Source organism: Gavialis gangeticus, unplaced genomic scaffold (genome assembly GCF_001723915.1).
Source record: "Gavialis gangeticus isolate Ggan-Ray unplaced genomic scaffold, GavGan_comp1, whole genome shotgun sequence".
NCBI lineage: Eukaryota > Metazoa > Chordata > Crocodylia > Gavialidae > Gavialis > Gavialis gangeticus.
In genome coordinates this window covers 23,361,686-23,386,207 of record NW_017729006.1, presented here as the reverse complement: position 1 = coordinate 23,386,207, position 24,522 = coordinate 23,361,686, and the positions used below count along the sequence as shown (strand labels likewise).

General features: G+C 40.8%; 1 protein-coding gene across 2 annotated transcripts in view; it reads right to left on the bottom strand.

The window, feature by feature from the left end:
- Positions 1 to 24,522, bottom strand: part of STAC (SH3 and cysteine rich domain) — a 132,096-nt gene that overhangs the window by 33,751 nt on the left and 73,823 nt on the right. For both annotated transcript variants that reach the window (XM_019508981.1, XM_019508982.1), the window contains exons 3-7: positions 17,661 to 17,761; positions 14,197 to 14,278; positions 11,990 to 12,105; positions 6,135 to 6,216; positions 904 to 974 (exon numbers count right to left, since the gene is read on the bottom strand). In XM_019508981.1, the coding sequence (XP_019364526.1) occupies positions 904 to 974; positions 6,135 to 6,216; positions 11,990 to 12,105; positions 14,197 to 14,278; positions 17,661 to 17,761 (452 nt within the window). The remainder of the gene's footprint in view (positions 1 to 903; positions 975 to 6,134; positions 6,217 to 11,989; positions 12,106 to 14,196; positions 14,279 to 17,660; positions 17,762 to 24,522) is intronic.

Here is a 24,522-nt window from a genome sequence, read left to right as displayed (position 1 = left end):
CATTCAGATCATGACAGAGATGATTCAGACCTTCATTCTCCAGAGGTAGATAAAGAAACATCAGTGTAATTTAGTGTGTGTAGGTTGTTAGGGAGAGATTTTAAAAACAAATGTGCTGCCTGTTCTGTGTGATGTCTGCATGCAGTGCGCCCTGCAGTGCATTGCTGCCATTATACAATGTTTGTAAATGACAAAATGACAAAGTGTTTATTATGCACAGTCCAGGATAGAAGTGTTATAAAATCATGCAACAGAGCTCATGTGGCAACCATCAGTTCCTCCTGGATCATGGTGTATGTATGAGGGCCACCCAGACCTTCAATGCACATGCCTGGGCAAGAATTTTTGGAGGAGGAAGCTGTCCAGACCTTTTACTTTGCCCTTAGCCCACTGAGACAGACTCCAAAGACCAGATCAGATGTGGTGTACCTCCATGGCCATAGTTGTATAAGTGTCTAGGAATTGAGCCCAGGTCTCTTGTGTGGTAGGCAAGGATTCTATCACTGAACCACAGAGGATGCTGAACAAAGCTCAAGAGATGGGGATATGTGGTCTTTCCTTAACTCATGTAACTGCCCAGAACTTTAAAGAAAGGAAATTGACTCCTCTTTGTATTACTTCTGTCTCTATTGGCACTTCCACAAGGATCTAGTGAGAATCTGGGCTAAAAGGGACTGGAGAAAGGCAATGGATCTTTTCCAAATGTCTTTTCCAATGTCTTTTTCAGTAGTTACAGCTGTAAGATTGCATTATTTGACTAAAATCTACACTGCTTGGGTTTACTGTTAGACTCTTTGTGTATAACAATATCAGTTTATAACAGACTCACCCAAGTTCTTCTCTATTAGAAATAAACCTCTTAAATCAATTTGCATGTTCAATATACTCTCATTAATTCCTTGCCTGTACTGGGGAGTTTGTTCTTTTTGGTTCTTCTCCAAAGTGTTCTGTGCCATTTTCTGAGTATGTAAACACTGAAATAAAACAAACACATGAAAAACTGGTAATAGCTGAAGGCTTAACATCATTTGGCTTATCCTTATACTCCTACTCTGACTTTTCACTCCATCTCTCAGTCATGTTCTTTTTACATGAATCAGTCATTTTCATTGCTTTAACATCTACAGGACCCAACAAAAATTAAGGCCCATTGGCTATTGTGATGAATCATTTGGGATGGGTCTTCCATGGTGAGGCTATTGTGCTGCCCCACGCACAACCAGCAGGGCAGACAGTAATGAACTGTCTACACAATAATATCACAATCACACTTATCATCTTACTCCAGTTGTTTCCTGAGTTGATTAGTACCTTTGTTTCACCCAGATCACCTGCTGACTTTGATGGCATTAGCCCACCGATTGGATTTTCTCCCTATGTTGTAAAAACTGCTATCTGATTTTTAGAGAATGATGTATCTCAGTTCTCAGCAAAGCTTGAACATTATTTTAAAAGTTAGAATCCATCAACTGTTATGACCCTAAAGCCCTCTGAAAAGTTTAGGACCACAGTTTACTTGTTTACTTTCTAACAACAGTTCAGAAGTCTCCAAAGAACCAGTTTTTAATAGAAGACTAAATACTTAGTGCAGGGGTCTGCAAGCTATGTGAGATGTGATCAGACCTGGGGTGCTGAGCAGCAGCAGGGGGATTGGCAGCACTTGGCAGCATTCTGCAACAGGGGTATCAATGGCACGTGGTAAGCAGGGTACCAGAATGGGACTCTTTTGGTGAGTCTGTGCTGTCCAGCTGCAGCTGCTGCTCTGAATGGCAAGGGTGAATGGTGACAGCATCCGCAAGAGATGTACACGCCGGGTTTGGGAAATGCTGGCCTAAGGCAACATTTGGTGGCACATGGTGGTAGGAGGATGGCAAGGGAAGTGTTTGGGTTACAAGCAGCAGCCCACCTCCCAGCTGAGCCACAGTACTTTGTATAACATTGCTTGTATCATTATTTGTATTACGAACTATTTTCATAATATTGCTGCTCCCCCTTCTAGTGTATTTTTCTCTCATTTTTCTAAGATGTAGATTAAAGAAAATAGAAGCTAAGGAACTGCTGAACTTCTGCTGAATCTTTCTCACTCTTCCCTATTGCATTTCTCATTGTGAACTGAAAGCCAGACAAGAATCTGTCTTTAAGAAAAGTCTTCCCCAAGATTTAGGTTGTAAATCTATTTTTGGAGACAAAATTGTATTTTTAGACACTGAGAAAATAGTGTTAATTGCTTGAATAGGAGGGATGAAATGTCAGGTGCACAGACTGGACAGGAAAAAGAGGGACATTAATTAGTACAAACACAGCCAGTAAAGGTGTGGATGATCCTGATAAAATTTCAGTCAGTTCTAGTCACAGTGTTCAAAGATGTTTGAACACAAACTGGATGTAATCTTGTATCTTGAATACTTGAGCTGAAAACACCCCAGTTCTATTTACCTGGTTCAAGCAATGCTAATTTTGACACCTCTCTGAATTGTTTGTCCAGCCCCACAGTAAATAGAGTGAATCTACAAATTGTGGAGGAACTGAGGAGCTGATCCATTGATTTTTCAACAGTAATGAATTTACACCTGTGTCACAGTGTATAATGCCACTATTGTGACCTGCTAATGTTTTACAACCAATTGGCAGAGCTGTAAATAACTATACAAGATACAAGGCAGGATAAAGGTCAGCTCACAGTTTGTTTGGACATACTAGGAGATGAAAATTGTTTTCCATATGAATTTTTATTTTCTGGATATTGAGGGGAAGGAGTCATGAAAAAAGGGGTTAAATAAAAAAAGTCCTGGTGAATAATGTGTGGAGTAATAGTGAACGTTTTTTACATCTATTGTGCATTTCTATAGAGGATGTTAAGATGCTCTGCAAGCTACTAGACTGTGGTTTTGATCTGAAAATACACCACATGAATATGGTACTTTCTAGTTCATCAGATCAGCTTCCTTTGTGTATTCAGGGTAATTTCTGCTGGACTTACAGTGACAAAAATAAAACTTAACTAGTAGCTTTGGGCCCTGGTAGCCATGTAGAATAAACATTGCCAAGAGCTAGTAAGCTACATTGTATTCTTGGCCTATCAGCAGAAAATTCTTCTTGGCATGTTTCTTTCCCCTTACATCTGAAGTGGTGACACCTGCACAAACTGCCTGTTGGCAGTGGGGTCATGCAGGTGTCACTAAGATTGTAATTTGTCTTTCAAAACTTTTATCACTAGTGGTGATTCACACAAAGGAAAGAACATAATTGACTCTCAGAGGCCATGCTGAGTTTACAGGGCTGGATGTTACAAAATTCATCTTTTTATATGCAAATGGAGAACTGTTGTTACTGTAGGTACATTAGCATGAACGATAATAAATAAATGTTCCTTTGCAATTATTAGAATAAATCTTTAGAAGGGAATAAACCAGCCGGCTAGACTTATTTATATAGTACTTCTGTAGCTGTTATTCTAAAAATTCCATCTACTGGATTTTTTTTTTTAAAGGAAATCAGGCTTGCCAGGGAAAGCAAAGCCCAATGGACCTGTTTCATCAGAGTTACTGGAGCTTTACATAACAGCAACTCCAGATAGAATCACTGCATATCACTTTAAGCCTGGAGGAAAAAGGTAGATCACAAGAACATTTTAAAATAACTTCATTACACTCTTAATCTTTATTTGGTTCTTTCTCTTAGATTATTACCTGAGATGCACAAACACTAAAGGACAAAGAAACTATGAGGACTTTTTTCCCATACACTCTAGAAATTCATCTGTTTTCATATTTGTTTGCAGTAGGAGAAGCACGAAAACCATGTGGGAACTCTGGGAGCATGAAAAGAGTTTTGCCATTTCATTTTGTCATTTGGTTTGTGCAAGCAGCCTGGGCAGTTTATGCTGCATAATTTATACACTGAGCAGTTGAAAGATGGATTGTAAAGGAAGTCACTACTGATCAAAGGAATCATTAATGTGCCACGGACGTTGTTGAGAGGTTGGACACATGTTGAGTTCTCTAAACTTGTTTCTTTCAGCAAGTTTATTGAATGCATCCAAGTCACATAGATCCCATAGGAAAAAATTCTGGGCTCAAAACAAAGGTGGTAAGGTATGTAAAGAAAAATCGAGTGAAAAACTTAAGGTGACAAATTTAAACTCAGGTAGGATGGATTATTAACCACTGGCCAATAGTTGCACTTCTAAAGTTTATTTACACTTCCAAATCATCAAGTAAGTAGCATCTGGAGGTGTGTGCCAATGGAAAGACGACCTTAAATTGACAACAAGGAAAAGAACTGAACACTGAGAAGAGGAGTGAAACAGTGAGACTAAGTAATAGAAGAGAGGCTCAGAAGAAGGTTAAAATGGGGGAAGGAAGGGATTTTGAAGTTACCACCTCACTAATATTAAAATTATCAGGCCAATGGAGTGAAACATTTGTATGGGAGTGAAGGGGTCTGTGGTATGTTTTTGCAGTGTACATTCTGACTGCATATGCAGTTTTGGAATAATTCTCTGGTGAAAACAGCAAGCAACTCCAGTTCTTCCAGCCTGAAGTTTTATTGGGCACACTAAAGTTCTTTCTTCCATCACCACAACTGGACTTGGGCACTGCAAAATTAACTACTCAATGCATTACGCTCATGGCTAAGGCATATTCACTGCATGCTGTGTGTTCATAATCACTGGGCAGCAGTCATAAACACACATTGTAACAATTATACATATTATTGTTATAATGAAATCATATTACATGCAGCCTCCAAAGGGACAAAGGGTTGGACCTATTTGTATTATTTACAATTTGTATTCCTGGAGCACCTGGAGGTTTTTCGTAGATTCATAGATTGTAAGACTGGAAGGGACCTTGGAAGATCATCGGGTCTAGCTCCCTGCACCAAGCAGGGAAGATAACTGGGGGTCAGGTGACCCCAGCAAGGTGACTGTCTAGTCTCCTCTTGAAGATTTCCAGGGTAGGTGATTGCACCACCTCTGGAGGGAGCTTATTTCACAGTCTGGAAATCCTGACCGTGAAGAAGTTTTTCCTAATGTTGAGCCTGAATTGATCTTCCAGGAGTTTGTGGCCATTACTCCTGGTTTTCCCCTCGAGTGCCCTGGTGAATAGTTGCTCACCAAGCCCTTGATGTACTCCCCTAGTGTAGTGGTAAGCCACTACCAGGTCCCATCTCAGCCTTTTTTTCCTCAGGCTGAAGAGTCCCACATCCCTCAGGCTTTCCTCGTATGGCTTGCTTTTTAAGACTCTGATCATACGGGTGGCTCTTCTTTGGACTCTCTCAACCTTGTCCACGTCCTTGTTAATGTGTGGTGCCGAGAACTGGACACAGTACTCCAGTGGTGGTCTCACCAGTGCTGAGTAGAGTGGAAGAAGCACCTCCTTGGTTTTGCTGGAGATGCATCGATTGATGCATGCCAGAGTATTATTTGCCCAACTAGCATTGCACTGCCGGCTCATATTTATACTGTGGTCTTTTATTACCCCCAGGGCCCTTTCATTTGTGGTGCTAGTCAGTTTGGTGCCACCAAGCCTGTAAGTGTGTCGGGGGTTGCTCATTCCCAGGTGGAGCATTTTATATTTCTTGACATTGAACTTCATCAGATTCCCATCCACCCAACGTGCCAGCCTGTCCAGGTCCGCCTGTATCTGTAGCCTATCTTCAAAGGTGACCACGCTTTCCCATAACTTGGTGTCATCCACGAACTTGGTGAGTGAGCTCTTCACACCCACAACCAAAACTGAGGCACATGGTGACTGGAACTAATTATAAATATGAGTACTACATAGTGTGCCCTAAGAAACTATAGGCTAAGCAAACAAGAGGGACAAAGGTATTAATAAAATGCCACAGTAAGTTCGAGGGAGAGGAAGGACGTGAACCCAGATGTGTTGAGTCCCTACTTGATTTCAAGTAGGGACTCAAGAAAATCAGTCTTTATAGATTCTAAGGCTTTGAAGAATTAACCCACGTTGGTAAAGAACACCTTTCAAATTCCTCCCTTTCACTCTTTGGCCAAATTACCCCCCAAATCAGAATATGCCATAAGGAAAAGCTGCAGCAGTTCACATTGATTGCTCATGCTACTCCATCACTTTTGTGCATCTGCAAATGCTGGAATGTCCTGCACTCACCACTGTTGCTGCGTTTCCTGTTTATGTCAAATGTGCCTCCTGAACCATCCGTTTCCTCAGGAACTTCTGCCAGGTCTGAAGTCTATGAGTGAACAAGATGGGATAAGACAGAAAGAGAAGCAGTGAGGCAAAGTGAAATCACATCAGAGCCTTAAGTAAATGCAGAAGCTTGGTATTGAGCATTGTGATGCGTCAAGGGGGGGATCCCCGCCCCAATTTCTGGGCCAACAGAGGGATTGGGGGCACAGGCCTGCAGCCTGGCCAGACCCAATGCCCAGCAGCAGAGGGGTGGGGGGGTGGAGTTGTGGACCCCCAACTGTCAGCCCCCACTTATGCATCACCTACGGTACTGAGAGAAGCGTAAGTCAACCTGAGGTGATTGCTGCTAACATGATATCAAGTGGTGCAGTTCAAGTAGTTAATGGGAGGCAGGAGAAAGCTCAGGATAAATTTCAGCTGTAAATATTCAGTCTTGTGTACAAGATGTACACATAGCACATGTTGTAAGAGTTAACAGAATAGGCATTAATAAGAACTTCTTGATATACAACAATTTTTTCGTGCTTGCAATGGTTGCTTAATTAATTGCAGTTATGCTTTATAAGAATACAAATGATTTTCCATTTATTGAAACATTTACTGTTCAATTATTAATCAAGAATATATTACAAACATTGAACATCAAAGGTGACCTCTATTCCTATGACTCTGGGAAAGGAGTGTCTGGAATGTGGAGCAGTGAGATTAGTCATAGACTCATAGAAATGTAGGGTCAGAAGGGATCCCAGGAGGTTATCTAGTTCTAGTCCAACCCGCTGTGGGATCATTCCTATCCAAGTGTCTTATACAAATCTATTTTCTAACCTGTTAGCAAAACTACAAAGTCAACCCTGACACAACCGCAAGACATAGCACCTTAGTTTGCCACATGTAAAGCAGGGGCCCAAAGGCAGCAAAAGTCCTGTGGCTGCAAAGGTTATTAAAATATCTTCAAAAGATCTGAAGAAGACGGCCATGCCCCCGCTACAGAGGAAGGCAAAAAACAGTCCATACTATTCTGACCTTGGGGTAAAATTCTTTCCTGACTTCATATATGATGATCACCCTGACTCTGAGAGGATGGGGATGATGATCTAGCTAGGAACCTCTGAGTTAGCCCCAGCAGAAGCACTGGAACACCCAGTCAAAATCCCCAGCCTTGACTGCAGCTGCACATACTGCTTTTGAAGAAGGGATAGAAAACCTCCTGACACATAGAGCAGCAGGAGGGGAAAACTTATTCTTTGCTGGCTCCACATGGCAACCAAGAAGCCCAAAAGCATGGGAAATACCCACAGTAGAACATAGGCATAACTCCTGCTAAATAATCTCTGACCAATATCTGTCCAACCTCTTCTTGAACAGCCCTAATGCCTAATGATGGCAAATCTACAACTCCACTGCCTCACAGTTTTTCCTGATATCCAATCTAAACCTACTTTGCTGCAAGTTCAAGTCATTGGTAGTCCATGTCCTACTTTCTTCATCGAGAGAGAAAAGGTGTTTTCCTTCTTCTTTATGGCATTTCTTCAAGTATTTGAAGACTGCTATCATGCTTCATCTAAATTGCCATTTCCAGAGGCTGAACATGCTTATTGCCTTCAATTTCTACTTATGTGGCTTGCCTTCCAAGCTCTTTATTATTTTTATTGCCTGCCTCTGAACCCTCTCTAACTTCTCCCTGTCCTTTTTAAAATGTAGAGCCTAAAATAACTGTACACAGTACTCTAGATCAGGTTTAACCAGTGCCAAGTACAGAGGCACTTTCATGCCCTATGTTTTTCATCTAATGGTTCTATTGATGCGTACCAAAACTGCATTTGCCTTTTATGTAACTGCATCACACTGCAGACTCATTTTGAATCTGTGGACTACCGAGCCACTCGGATCCTTTTCCATAGTGTTGCCATCCAGCCAGGTGTCACCCATTTTGTATTTGTATTTTTGATTATTCTTCCTGAGGTGTAGCACTTGGTATTTGTCAGAACAGAACTTCATCCTTTTAGTTCTAGCCCAGCTTTCCAATCTGTAAAGATTCTTTGGAATAGTGCTCCTGTCCTCCAATGTATTTGCAATCCTTTCCAGTTTTGTAGTCTGCAAACTTGCTCAAGAAACGCTCAATTCCAGCATCCAAACCTTTAATAAAAACATTGAACAACAATGGGCCCAGGACAATCCCCTGCACCTAATTTATTTTAGAGAAGGTATTTAATTGGTATAGTTTCAGGCTTCAAAAGCATATTGTTTAAAGGCCTGATCTTATACGCTTTAGTGAGATGAATAGCAATTTTACATAAGTTTCCTTGCTGGAATAAGGAGATACTCAATACAAAGCTTTCAGAATCTGACCTAAGAAACTTCACTTTCTAAACTCTACCCACCTGTCTACTTTGGAAATTATTTTAAAAACATCTCTCTAAATTGAGTCTAAGATTTTTTCTCATCTGAAAAGCTGTTATCCTTTGTATAGCCTTCTTCATTTCCTAATAACTTTTTATTGAAGTGCTCTTGAACATTTCACCCTACCATTTGATTTCTTACAATGTTTTGCAATTACTGTGTATATACAAGGAAAACAACTGCTTTGCAGGCCTGTACTTACATTGCAAGAAAAAAAGATAGAGCAAAAAGTGCACCCTAGCTATACTTAAAGGTTACCACCAAAGGTATAGAGTGCTTTCAAATGTCCTAGTATTGTTTCCTTTCACTACTGTTTGTAACAAAGCTGTTTGGAGGATGAAAAGCTATATTTGTTCTCTAGCAAAGATGTCCACCCTCTTCAACATCCATACATGTAATGATTGTTTTTGTAGGGTTGTTTATAAATATGGGGCTGTTCACACAGATTGTTTATTAAATTAGAAAAAAAAAACCCAACAGCATTTTCAGGTTCCTGGATTTAAAAACAGATTTATATGGAAATTATAAACATACTATGTAAAAAAAAAATAATATAAATTGACTGACTTGTTCATTGCTTTTAAATGACAAACATGATAGGAGTCTTAGACATGACTTGATCAAGGCATCAATTCAAGACATCTACATTCTGGTTGTGTTGGCAAACACCTCACACAATCATTACAAATGTAGCCTGGAACTATGTGACAAACCTAAGTTAGCAGGGAAGGTTCCTGGACTGCTTGGGCTGGTGTAGGGAAACCAAAGAAAGTAGGGAACTGCATTAACATTTTAAGACTGGAATATCTGAGAAGAGACAGACACTGAATGCATGAGAGTTGTGAGGGGTATGTGATATGTGAGGGACGTGAAAAGCATGGCACCCAGAAGGAGGTACACATTCGCTTATAAAATCCAGGCAGAGAAGAGACCTGTGGGATCTCCTCCTTGCCACCTAAGAACATCTGCAGATCCCCCAGAAGGACTTTCTGCATACCTGGCTGCAAGGAGACACTCTGCCCTCAAGATTACGTAAGATCTATGCAAGGCTTTCTGTTGTCTTTTTGGCTTATTGCATTGTATTTTACATTAGGCTAAGTTGCAGGTGCATCTATATGAGATGCTAAATGCACAGTAGACTTATTCTACTGTGCATTAGCGCATTATGGCAGAAGCTGTGCTAATGCTCAGTAGATTTTGTCTACTGCCCATTAGTATCGCTAAAAGACCATGTGCTGGCACTATTGTGTAGTAGCACCATTGAGTCCATTGGGTTAGTATCTGTTATTACATCTACTAAACTTAATGCATTGTAAAAATGACACATTCACGTATGTGTAGATGTGCCCTGTGTGTGCTATCACTGGGTGTATCTACACGTTCATTAATGCGCTTTTTCTAATGCACATTGAATTTAGTACCTCTAATGTGAGGCACTAAATAAATGTGCATTAGGCTGCCCCAATACATAGTAGCAAAAGCACACTTTTTTTTAGTGATGCTTAATGCGCAGTAGCTTAACTTTACTGCACATTATCATGATTTTTTACACAACATTTTTCGCAAAGTTTATGCAAAGTTTTTCTGTTGTTCTTTGTAGTGTGCTTGAAGTTGCATATTGCTGTGCTCAATAAATGGTCTCTGCAGAGACTGGACTATTCTTGTTTAAACATTTATGAATTCAGTGCCACTACCTGAAGTCTAACATGAAGTCTGGTAACAGTTGGTATTGCTATGCTTTCCTCCCTAAAGGTCTCAAGGGCAGGTTCCTGTTTTGCATCACCTATAAACTTAGCAGCTGCACTAGGCATACCCAAGTACATAATTCAGAACTTCCATTGTGATCATAATGGAACAAAAACCCTCAAGGACCAGGTCTGCAGAGCCATGGGAGGTGAGAAGCAAGAGTAAAATATTCCGTGACCTTTATTTCTATAACTGCTCACTCATTGCTGGCTCACAACCCTATGCCCATTGTTCCAAAGTAAAGGCTTTAAATCAGGAAAATGTATAGTTTCATATAGCTCTCTTGCAGTTTTCTCTATTATCTATGTACTGACATGTGCCGCATAAATCCACTGTCTAACTTCCCAGGAGAAAATGCCACAACAAACTGGCATTCTGTATTTTACACCTACTCCCCACCTTGCTATTATCAAACCTCCAGGGCAAGCTGACTCTGTCTTTATGTTTTCAATGCATGAGTAGTCATTCATAATTTAACATAATGCTTTATTGACCTAGCAGATAATAATTACATTTGAAGAACTGCTGTTCCAGTATAAATTAAATAAGTGAAAGAAAGAGGTGTAGGCACTAAGTAAGAAAGGTGCTAGAATTGTTTTTGGTTTCAAAGGAGGAGGAAAATATTAAGTTTCTTTGAAAATAAAAAGGTACTGAATGAAGGCTATAATGCCTTCATTCAGCTTCTTGAACCTATCATCCTACCCACCTTTGACAAAAGATTGTATGGTCTTGTTTGGATTAGCTTGAGTTTGCCTATTTGAATTAGATTCACATCTTTGTTTAGAAGTTTATCTGTATAAATGAGACTGCCATTTATCTCTGCATTTAAATCTGTGTTTAAGCTGCAGCAAAGTCCTGATTTAAGTCTTGTGATGAACGTGGATACATACAAGCACAATTTTAATGTCAAGTGTATACTGAAACACTTTGCTGAACTGGGGCAAAGTCCTGTGAGATTTTTAGGTTAAACTGAATTTCTCTACGAGGTAAATGTACCCTTTTTCATTGCAGAGGCCCTACCACTATATGAAGATTGTCATTTAACCACCTTGCCGCCTCCTCCATCACCATAACCTTCAACCCTTCTGAGACATCTTCCTTCAGACTTTTTTAATGAGGAGGTGAGCTGGCATCATATAATCAGCCAGCTATTCATGAACAACAGGCAAGTACTTCCTTGGGACCCGCATTCCAGAGGTGCCAATCCTTGAAGTTTTAATTGAAGTCAGTTGAAGTTGTGGACATTCAGCAACTGAGAAAATAATTCCCTAGCTGTACTCACTAGGGACTTAACCATGGGCTGGTTTAGACACCTGTGTATAAAAGTAAGGACATGTGAGCTGCCTCCTTTATCTTCTGAATGAACCATCCATATCAGGGACCCCTGTATCAGTTGGCTGCTACTCTTCCTCCTCTGGGTGGAGCTGCAATTCAACCCCAATTCTTCTTCTGGGCAATACAACTATACCCTGAAACTGAGCAGCACAAATGCAAATATAACAGAAGAGTCCACCTGTTTAATTTCCATTGTTCTTTGTGTCTGGGGTAGATGTTTTTAAAAGCCTGAAATGTAGGCTTTTCTTTTTGGATGGAAAGTCAGCAGTGGTGGCTATAAATGAGTGTGCTGTGGTCTTCCAAAAGGAAAATGAATGATGAAATACAACACTTACAGAATTCCTCTTGGGTGAGTCAGATCCACTTCCAGAGCTGCCCTTCTTGGTTTTCTGTGCCAAAGAAGTTCCAAAGCGGAGGGTTTCATAGACAGGGTCAACCTTATTGCCACAGGCTGCAACAGAAGAGGCAAGACGCAGATAAACTCATGAAAAAATGGGCCCATGACTCACCTTCGCTCTTGAGATGTAATGACACGTACCTTTATGGTGGGAGACAAGAACAACAAACATGGTAGACCCATCACACATGTGCTCAATGAGCATGGAAGGATCCTTCCATCTAGAGGATCTGGAGAAATCAAACTTCAGTGGAAGTGGCTTTTGCTTTCTTGCTGCTCTTTTCAAGGCTATCTTTTTCTGTTAGACACTTCGTTCCTCTCCTATTCCCTAATCCCTCTTTAAAAGAAACTCCCCACTTCATTCCTAACCCTCCTCCACAGCTTTAGTCACAATAAGGCCATCACTCGCATGGAAATGATTCCACTTGTATCCACTTTTCTTGTTAACAGAACTATTGTAACTGTTCTCACATCTTCTTTGGGGACCTTCATGATGCACTGCTCCTCCCTTTGTCCGGCTCTAGTTCCTTCCTTGACCCTCTCCCCACTTCCCACTCCCAGGAGGTTAAAAAAACAGGATGTTGGCAGTTTATGGAGTGATCTTGTAGAAGTTTAGTCCCTCTTTGTGTCTCAGCAGCACATGAGCACTTCTCAAACTTTAAAACAACAAACAAAAGTTTCACTTGAATCAGAAAAAAATGATGCAAAGATAATGTGGCCCTGATCCTACTTTAGCCATCACAGGAGAAGACTCCTGTGCCTATGGCGAGCACAAGCAAAATCAGTGGATGGGTGTGCAGAGGGCCTGTCCACATGGTTATCACTGTAAGATGAAGTTCTTATATGTATATCGTGCCTTTCAAAACACTTTCAGAAATTATAGACCTGATTCTGGTCTCATTGACATTGATATAAATGGAGATAAAATGGTTAAAAGTCAATAAATTTATACTGGCAAAACAGAGACCTGGGTTCAAGACCTATAGAATATACAGCAAGGGTTACCAACCTGTGACATGCAGGCTAGAATTGGCCCAAAAAGAAATCCAGTGTAGCATGAGGGATCAGTGTGACAGCTACACTGTGCCAGCTGCCCATCCAATCTGAAATGCTCCCCTCCACTGTACAGCCTGTCACTCCACAGCATCTGAGATGACCCTTGCTGCAGGTAGGGTCAGGAATCTGGCAGCTGGCTGCTCAGAGGAGGAGGAGAGGCAGAGACTTCTGGCCTGCAGCAATGACTGGAATACAAGTTCCAGCTGACACTAGCTAAAGGTTGTGGACCCTTGATATACAACATCACTGCAATGCAACACCCCTGGGGGATAGGGCGATAACCAGTTAGAATACAGCACAACAGTACAATATAGGGAAAGGGAAAGAGAAAGGGAAATGTTGGCTTAGAACTGGAAAACTGAACTCTTATGAAAAGGCCAGGGGATCTTTAACGTTACATAGACCAAAACAGCAAAACGCTTAGTACATCAGCTGTTCTTAGATGTAGAAGTTACTTAATTTAGTGTACAGCTTCTGTGCTGTCCATTTCTATTGGTCGAATTAGTCATGTGGAGAGTTTTGTTCACCCTCCCCAATTGCATACTTTTTATTTCAATATTTAATGTAACTTTAATTTAATTTTTTACTCTGGTTCAATCAAAAGCTTAAGTATTTGAACAAATGATAGAAATATATAATATGTGGAAAGCAAAGATGTGAAAAGAAGGTGCATAAGAAAGGAAGCATAATTATTCATTCAAATGCCTGATCAAGCCAATGTATAGCATTGCTCTCTGGCATTTTAACATACATAACTCCCATACTTCTTCTCAGCTCAAACCTGCACTGCGGCAGTACACAACCTGCTCTTCTTTTGAATTCCTGCTTTGAGCTCAAATGTTGGTTACAATAAATGTGACAGCAGTTATTTAGATTGTGGGTTCAGATAAACCAGTTCACTACATTTTTTTTTTACATTTGTGTTCTGCTTCTCTGAGATGGCAGAAGAACATCTGGTCACCCATACAGAAAGAAGCAGGAAAAGTAGTTGAGAGTAGATATTACTGTGGAGAATAAATCCAAGTCTCTGTTGTGCTGTTGCAAAGCACAGCTAAAGGAAGAGTAAAATAAAAAGCAATCAAGACTCACCAATAGGCATCACTTCTTTGATACAGCCAAACTGTTCATGAATGAGCAGTGGGGAACTGTAGTAACGTCGAAATCCCTTTGGCTAGAGTGAAACAGAGAAACATGTGATGTGCGTCACTGACATGATTGATGTAGCAACACAGAGTGACAGAAATGTTGTCAGCTGTTCTGCTAGTGGTATAACCCTATTTCTCACTGAAAACTGTGAAGAGGAGGAACACAGTATCTTATAGGCCCTAATGAATCACTGCAGGGTGCACACAACAGGGATTTTTTTTTTGCCTCCTAGAAACAACTCATTTCTGTCTCTTAATATTAACTTGAAGGATGGCTGTCAGTGTAGGATTGTGGGATCCAATTTTAGCTTCAGCTTTCACAAACCTACTGTTAATTAGTGAAAAAGTAATTATAGCAGAAATGCTGAATTATAAAAGAGAACATTCTTGCTCCACAAATTAAAGGCTCCACACATTATTGCTTTTCTAATGACCTTCTGTTTTAGTCTTTACCCCTTCCTGGTAATGCCCCATTTTGCAACTTGAACTGCATCTCCACAAATATGACTTTTAGGGCTAACCCTCTTCTCTTGTACATAGTCAGCTAGTCTCTCCAGGAGCCTTCTATGCAAGCTGACGGCTTTGTGATGGCTCAATTCCTTCCCACTCATTCGGCAATATTTGGCCAATGATTTTACAGAGTTTTGGATCCATCGGGCAGGCCTCCATTCTGCCCTATCCCAAGTTCAGTCCATGTGCTCCCAGACATGCACACATGCCAAAGAGGTAGAGGTTTTTTCTGTTGGCTTTTAGAAGCCCACCTTTCTTTGACTAGTAGAACAGCACTGATTCCATTGCCTTCTTGGTTCTACACCACTATAGATCAAAAGAGCAGAATTTGGGTCTATGCGACAACATCTTTCAAATGATACAACCAAACTACCCTCAAAAGCTCATGAAAAATATGCAGCATAACAAATGAAAGCTGCGCCTTTGCCTGAATCCTGAAACAAGACAACGCAAACAACAATTGCTGTTGAAATCTTATCGTTAGGATGATTCAATATTTTGGGTTAATAAATTTCTTGACCAAAGACAAGCTAAGTTCAGTAGTCCAGAACACAGTTATTACCACATATAAAGGCAACACCCTCAAACTGACTTATCATTCCTTATAGTTTGTAGCTAATTAATATTACCTGAAGTGGGCTCCCCTCCAGATGTCACATGCAGGGTCAAACTAGAATCAGTAAGGAATTTGCATGACTAGGTCACTGCTGCACTCATTAAAAATGATCTTTTCCAAATTGCCCTTGCTGTGCCTGCTCTTTCCTCAGACCTGAGCAAGAATGCAGTGCATTCGACAGCTTGTCTCAGTTTATGCCATGATCTAATGAAAGATCTCACCCACAGAAATCCTTCTCTTTCACATATTTCCTGGACTATTATGACCACAACTGCACCCTAACACTACCTTTTCTAAATTGCCAAAGAAATGTTTTGGAGAGACATGCATATCTACTGTACCCCAAGAAATAATGCTATATGGAACTTCTGCAACTGCTAGTAGGCATCAGTATGAACAGAAAAAACTGAGAAGGAATACTGGGGTTCATTAGTGCGGGAAAACTGCTACTAATACTCAGCCTTACTTTAATAATAGGCCAGATTCAGAGCTCAATGACTTAACAGCTGTGTCTACTCCCACCAGTTCTAAATGTGGCCGTTTTTCATATTGCTTATACATAATTAATAAATGACCAACATAGTTTTTGTTAGCATAATCCGAGGCTCACCTCTTCTAAAATCTTACTTGATTTACATGAACTGAAAGTTCAACTAGATGAAAGTTACATGAACTGAAAGTTATACTAGATAAGCAATTGCACTTTTCAGTACCTATGAAATTTTGAGAGCATCACATGTGACTCCAGAAAGCCCCAGGCCTTGACTATGAGGATGATTTAAATCAGGGGCAGGCAATTATTTCAGGTGGAGGGCCGCTTACTGAGTTTTGGCAGGCCATCGAGGGCTGCATGACAGGCAGCCAAGGGCAGATAAATATTAATTTTCTTAATTCTGGGGGGGCCTTGCGGGCTGGATAGAATGGCCTGGCAGGTTGCTTCCAGCCCCCAGGCCGCATTTTGCCCACCTCTGATTTAAATGGACTACTTTTTTCCTCATGTGTAACTTCCATTGGCATTAATAGAATTTAGGTGATAGCTACATGGTACAATGAAGTGCTGTGCAGAGATAAGCCAAATAGCTCAGGTACAAGGAACAGCATAGCTGTATTAGTACAGCCCTTGGGTCTGTGTAAACTTGTTCCATGGAGAAGCAGGGTATATTAACCAGGATGGAGAACCTTGCTAACATGGCTGTACCCAGTGAGGTAGCATAGGTATCTCTGCCAGGTGCTGCAGTGTGCCATGAACATGCACCTTCACTGTACGCAGGTTGTGAAAGAAGGCCCTGAAAGAGTAGGGGTAGATTTCCCAGCTTCGCTAAAGTAATTGAAAGTGGGGTCAGATTTTCAATCTATTTGTTCTAGCCTGTGTTTGGTCTTAGGTGCCATAAGATTGAATTGCTTTTTCTCTTTTGACACTAACATTTGTGCAATAGTTGCAATAAAACTCCAGCAGTTTGAAATGCAAGCTTTTTCTCTTCTTTCTGGGAATCTAAAACAGGTTGGATTTTCATATTACTATGGGCCTTTTTCCTCTACAAAGCATGGAATATAGGGACCTAAGGACTTTCTCACTGTCATATAAGAGAAGCTATAAAGTTCAGCTAGCCAAATACGCTCTCTCAGTCAGTAAGGAGTGACTGATATATCAGAGAAAAGTATGAGATCACTGCATAAGGGACAAAAAGGAAAACACCACCCTCTCCACCATCAACACCTCCCTCTCCACCATCACAGGTTACATTCTTCGATCCAGACATTATTTAGGAGCCCTAAAAATTATTGTTACTATCCCTGCAAAATAGAACCTGTTTTTTCCAGCTAAGTCATTGTTTCTATAAAATTCTGAAGGTAGAAAAATCAATATACTAATATTTGTAGGATATTTATCAACAATTTAAGTCAGCTGTAATTCTAACAGTTTTTATTAACTTGTAGAATTTATTGAGAGATTCACACTATAGAGAATATAGTAATCAGTGAATCAATGAAAAAAATGCGGTGTCTAGATGAATCAGAGCCATGCAATCAAATACCCACATTCATACAACTATACAGAAACTGTGTGTGTTATCTCAACTTCTTCAGCAGTAACGAGTATGGGTCTAAAAAATGCATCATGACATAATGTCAGTCTTTTAAATTAAACAAATTCCATCTTAGTTAATATACCAATTGACTCTGTTCATGTGGTAACAGCTAACGGGGAAGAATATATGGACTGGATAGATTTCCTAGGGGCTGTGACACAGTGTTCAGTTTATACGGAGCTGCTTGCTTACCAGTTTGCCCATGCAACGTTGTTGTCCAATACTGTCTGTGCACTTGTGGTGGATACTCATCTTACAAGCCTTACAGCGCAGTCCATGTTTAGCATTTGTCCCTGTCAAATGCACAGAGATAATTTAATTAAACAAAATCAATATTTTCCATACATTTAACCAGTGACCTAAAAGAATCAAACAGAAAGCTGATTACAGTTGCATAAGACTGAGTAAAACTTGTATTTTCCTCTCTCCATGCTATGGCTCTATTTGGCGTTTCAGGTTTAGGAGGTTCTGTCCCAGGACAATACTTACTATTATTATTATTGTAATTATTATTCAGAGTTGCTAAGACTATTATTCGGAGGGTTAGGAAAAATGCCTGTACTTGAGAGTATGCATGTAGATTTTGGTTATTTGAGTAGCTAATCTGGTTTGCATGCTGCTGTACTAAAAATTGATTGATATTGATTTACGTTGGCTAGATGATTAAATCCAATCAACTGCTACTTCTGAAGGAAGCACTTTGGGGAAGGATGTCATTAAGCCGATGACAAAATATTAGTCTCTCTGGAAGTTGCTTTCAGGGGCAATGTTTCCTGTAGTGTCAGCTTTCAAGGCACTGAACGTGAGGGAGCAACTATAACCACAGGTCAGGGAATTCTCTGGTGTTTCCAAACAGCCATGGGGTCAGACATTTCAATATCTCTTGTTAACGTTATAAACAAAATTCTTTCAGGCTTACACTTATAACTCCTTTTAACAGAGCTGAAGTGAATGGGGTTATACAGGGTGTAGGTCAAAGTAGAATTAGGTTTAATGCCAGCAATTAATGCCTGAAAGCAGAGGCTTCTTCTGGCATTTTGTGACTGACTAGAGAAGCAGAGAGCTGCAGTTAGCCTAGCTGGTTATTAACTCATAGGTAGGCATGAGGTCATTACTCCTATTGAAATCACAAAGATTAAAAATCACTCTTCCAGTTGCAGTTGAGTAATACATGCTATAAGTAAGATTTTTTTCTTTATAAATTGGCCAAATTTCAGTTGCACCTCTGTCGACTTTTGTGGGGCTGTGCTTGTGTCACAGACAATGACCCACCTTTCCTAGCAGTCAATGACTACAGCAGCAAACACTGGGGAAACAAGACTCCATCTTCACTATCCTACTAGACTTACAGGGGGGCCTCTGAGAGAGACAACATATTATGCCTGCAAGGATTAATGAGAATGCGAATGGGATGACAGTACATACACTTGGTCTGATTCGCCTTTCATTTATATTAGTTTTATACTAATAAATAACTATGGCTGTGGGTAGACGAAACGAGGGGCATGTGTGCATGACACTTTAAAGCGAGTTAAATGCTTTTCCACTGCTTTAATGGTGTTGGTTTTTGTACGCATTGGTGGTGTATTGCGCAGTAATTCTAGCCACTGTAGCAAATTTGTGGGTGTAATGTGGCTTAAATGACTTGGGGTGCAGCAAACTAAAACTCCTCTTAGAATGGGTGTATGCATGACACGGGGGTTTACTTGGCTCTAAATTGAAGCAGTGTTTTTAAAAACCCACCGCTTCAATTTAGGGCCCCTGTTTCATCTACACATGCCCTATGTACTGAATAGATGTGCTAGATACACACACTGTATAAATATATACTTTTTTCAAAACTAAAAACATTTTTTTCTCCTTTGAAATAAATACCTCTAAGTAATGGCTTACAATCAAGTCCACACAGTGAATTGCAAAAGGGCAAGGACTTTGTATTTCTATTATTGAATACACATTAAGACAGGCTAATGTACATTTTCCTGGTACCTCACAATGGAATCCACTCCATTGTGGATTCCAATGCTCCGGGTGTGTCTACATGTGTATTCACCTGCCTTTTCTAATGCACATTAAATTTTGTACCTCCAATGTGCAGTACTAAATTAATGCGCATTAGGCTGTGCTAATGTGCAGTAGCACATGTGCACAGTTTTTAGTTATGCTCAATGCGCAGTAGACTATTTTACTGTGCATTAGTATAATGTCACTTTTTTATGTGACACTTTAATGCACAGTAAAATAGTCTACTGCACAGGCAGAGATACCCGAAGGGCATTTATACACATGCTCCGGGAATGTGCGTTTAGGGGCTGCTTTAATTAGAGTGTCTCTGAGAGCCACTCTAATTAAAGCACCCAGAGTGTCTCATGTAGCAGCATCCCCACGCTATAAAATGGTAGTGGGGGTGCTTTATCTAAAACTGATCAAATGAGCTTTAGATAAAGCACCCCTGTGACCATTTTGAAGTGCAGGGACACTGATCTACAAAATGCTGGCTAGTAATTGCCATGCTGCAGCAGACTCAATTAATTGATGCACTGTAATTACAGTATGTCAGAGCAGCCTCCCTGCTCGTGTATACATACCTGGAGGTACTAGATTTAATGCACACTGACCGAAGTGTGTTAATGTAAATGTAGGCATACCCACTGTTGGTGTAGATGGGATGAATATTTTGCCCCTAGGTCAAGTTTTGACTTCAAACTTATGTAGTCCCATTGGCTCCAGGATAATATAGTGCAAGAAAAGGAGCAGTATTTGGAACACTGTTCCATAGACTGAAATGTAAAAGAAAGTCAAAATTTTTATTTCAGATGAACTTTGTAAATCTGAAATATCTGCATTTATTTCAGCAGAGTTACTCTGGATTTACATTGGTATAACTGAGATATACACATTATTGATAAAGAAATGCTATGGGGAATAGGGTTGTGTTTAAATGTTAATTACAGCTAATGGGACTTGTACATCTAAATCCTCTAGCCATTCAGAGGTCATCAATTTTATCAGCAGCCCCTTTTCCTTTGGAGCTCAAAGACTGCTAGTAACAGTATGACAGGAAAACAGATTCTAGTAAAGTATTGATACATTTGGAGGACTTACACTGAGGTTTGAGTTTTGTATCTTCTCAGCTTTCCAGAGCTAATAGAAATATATGAGGAATTAAGACTGACTCCTAAGCAATGAGAAGGGTCACAGATACCTGTTCCTTTTGGAGTGTTTGCTAAAATTTCCAGGCAGGTGACAGTAAACACATTACTAGTTATTAGGCTTGATACTCTGTTTGGATATCCTGGAGATGATTCCCTGAGCAATGCAATGCTTCTGTTGTTAGGCCCTCCTGTGACTGGCAAAAGGAGAACAGGGCCAAATGGCTCAATCAGCGCACCTCAAACCTCAACTCTATCATCTCTGTTAAACCAGTTCTGGGCCCCTCCAGAATTTTGACTGCTAAGGATAACGGCCTGTATCAGATTTGGATATACTTGATGATGCACTGCTATAATCTCTTGGAATAAAGATCAGATCATTAAACTCATGTTTTCCTATCAGCATGCTTTATGCCAAATGTTGTACCCAGGTTTCCTGTTGCATGAGGCTAGCAAGCTATTCTTAGGCCTTTAAACCAGGTTATGTTGGATTTAAAATTATGCTTCCCAAGCTTTCTATTCTTATCCTCACAAGATTACATTTTACATATTTTGTAGGCACAGTTAGTAGTGTCAGAACTGGCACTCACATTTCCATACAGCAGTTCAAGTGTTGGCATAAATCTGCAAACTGAAAATACATGTGGAAATACTGTGGGCATCATTCATGCCCATAGAAAGGGAAAGACTGTGCCTCATTGTATTTTGAAATGTGCCTTAAATCTTTACTAGAGAAAATAACCATCAACATAAAATTAGAGATTGAGCAAGAGCAGAATTCAGAATGCAAACATTTTAAAATTCAGTGGAAGTAGGATTGAAATTGATTTTAATGCCCTAATCTGACCCTGCTCCTTTGATTATATTTCCAAGTTAAATTGGAAAAAACAGCAAAAAAAAAAAAAAAGGATTGGGGTTTTGTGGGGGAGAGAGGAGAAGAAAGGGATTATTCATATTTTACAGAAAATTTGTGTGAACATCTGGTCCTACCAGTTGACAAAATCTCGTGAGACCCTCTAGTAACATTTCAGCACTTTCAGATCTAAAGTAGAACTTCAACCCTAAATGAGTTTTGTATCAAAATCTTCACTTCCTTACCCCATGGCATATTTTTATCTGGAATTGCAAATAAGTTGTTTTCTTATAAAAATGTTAATCAGCTGCTCTAAATACAGGCTCCCCTTAACCAAAGAGTTAGAAAAAAATATACAGTAAGATCTCTGCTATCTGGCATTTAAGTAACTGGAAATTCCATTAACCAGAATTTCTGGCTGGCTGGATGCAAAGGGGGGAGGTTGCATGCAGCGGTGGCCACTGCCACCCACCACCCTGTGCTGTCCCACTCCGCGTGCGGCTGCAGCCACACACCTCTCCACATGCAGACACTTTCCACCACCCCGTGCTGTTGCTGCTCAGAGTTTACTGTAATTCTGAATATTAAATATGATACATATAATGTAATCGCCTAGTCAGTCAGAATAATATAGGATTTACCATCCCCTAATAGAACAAGCTTGTATTAAACTGTGTGCTTTACTTCACACTGGGTGCATCCACATGTGCAAATAATGTGGCAGCAGTTTACTTTTGAGCAAACTACTTGAGAATAAACTCTCTCAGGTATGTGTCTGTGTGTGCAGGGATGTGGGATAAGATTTGCTCCCTAGCAGCAAATCTGCTTCTGCTCCCTGAGGCCCTGCAACCGGCCCTTGTAAGTCATGGTTTTCAAAATAATGGTTACAGTGTGTGCGTCTACATGAGACACTTTACTGTGCAGTAGAGCTATTTACTGAGCAGTAAGCATCCATGTCTACATGTGCAGATGCTTACTGTGCAATAGTTAGCTCTAATTAGGAGTAAATTTGCTACCTGCATATGCAAGTAGCAAAGTTACTCATGATTTATAACTGTGCAGTAGCACATGTGTAGGCACCTGGCCAGAAGCAAATGTGTTCCCAGTCCGCTTGGCAGCAGGGGGCAGGAGATTGCTCTCTGCCCCTGGGAGCTGCCTGCTGCAAGGGAGGGTTCTGCCACTGGAGCCCGGGCAGGGACAATGTCCCCTGCCCCAGCAGCAGGGAGTTCCCAGGCCCCACTCCACAAGTGCAGGGCTGGGCCTGGGAACTCCTTCTTTCCCAGCCTGAGCCCTACGGGCACAGGACCCAGGCTAGGAGATCCTTATCTCCCAGTGCCAGCTCCTGTTTGAAATCAAAGCCTCTCTTTGCGTTCTTGTCCTACTAGGCTGATCTTTCTGAACAAGGGGGACAAGTGAATGTTATCCTTCTAGATTCATATCGGAAATATCCAAAACACGCTCTTTTGCAGAAGCAAAGCAGATCTGGACAGAGACATTCTCTGTCTGAGGTGCTGGTAGGATTTGGCTTTTTATTAGTTGGACATTTTCACCTGTCTCCCTCTGGTCCCAAGGAAATGTTAGGAGAACCTGTTTGAAATCAAAAGCCTTTCTTTATGCTCTTGTCCCAGAAACATCTCTCAGTGCTGGCCCCATGACTGCAGAGCTGGTGCTGGGAGATAAGGATGTCCAGCCCCATGACCATGGAGCTGGCACTGGGAAAGAAGGACCTCCCACTGTCAGCCCCGAAACCATGGAGTGGAGGCTGGGAGCTCCCTGCTGCCAGGGCAGGGGGACATTGTCCTCACTTGGGCTCTGGTGGCAGAACCTGCCCCAGTAGCAGGCAGTTTCCGGGGCTAGGGAACAATCTCCTGCCCCCTGCTGCCCAGTTGACTGGGAGCACATTTGCTCCTGGACAGGAGCCTACACATGCGCTACCAGGCAGTTACTAGTCATAAGTAAATTTGCTACCTGCAAATACAAATTTGCAGGTAGCAAATTTACTAGTGATTAGAGCCAATTACTGCACAATAAGGGTCTGTATGTGTAGATGCAGATGCTTACTACACAGTAAGCTCTACTGCACAGTAACCCATGGATTATATTTTCAATATGTAAAGGTAACTAATTAGAGAGGTCTAGGACAGACCAATACAGTTTATTGTAACATCTCACTGAAAAGACATAACACATGTCACATAACACACGTCTGAACCAAAGAAAGGGACAGTGATTTTGTTACTGAAAATGGCCAGCCTGAAGATAGTTTTTTTTTCACTTTGGACTCTACTGGGCTGGAATGTCTCAGCTAACCAGGTAACTGTGATTTGAAGATGGCTACATAATAGAGGGGACAGAAACCCTATTTAAGGGCAAGATCTTCGGCAGTCTCTCTCTCGATCACCAGTCAGATATGGTCAGGCAACAGAAAACTGTAGGAGGCAGAGTAAGAGTATCCTGTCCACCTGACACATTGACAATTACCGAGGATTTACAGAAAGTGGTAAATATATACTCCAGGGAGAGAGCACCGGGTTTTGTCGTTTTGTCTAAGGATTTGTAATGCTTGTATGTTTTCAGTGCAGCGCATTTTCTTTACAAACTCCTAGGCAAAGCCTGGCACATGGTCCTCACAGATTTTATATATAACTAAAGTACCCCAAAAGTGGGACTCCAGGAAGTGTGCATGCACAACTATGGAAATCTGGAAGCTCCAGCCATGGTTTCAGGGTTTATGGGCTATAGAGACCCACATAAGGGAGGTGGAAGGGTATACCACAGGAGTTTGTCACTCATAAAGAATATTCTTGAGAGAACCACATGTAGAAATATTGTCTGGCCTCTTCCCAAACCCAGTTGGCTTTGAAGCAGGTGTGATCCAAAGTCAGAGTCTAATAATAATAATATGCTGGTGACCATTCTCTAGTAGGACTCAGCCATATCTGCAGTGTCTAGTTCTTCATATGCAGATGAAATGCTCATGATAGCCTGCTCAATTGTAGAATGGTGTATATGAAGGACAGCAACTTTCCCTAAGAATTGTGGGATTACT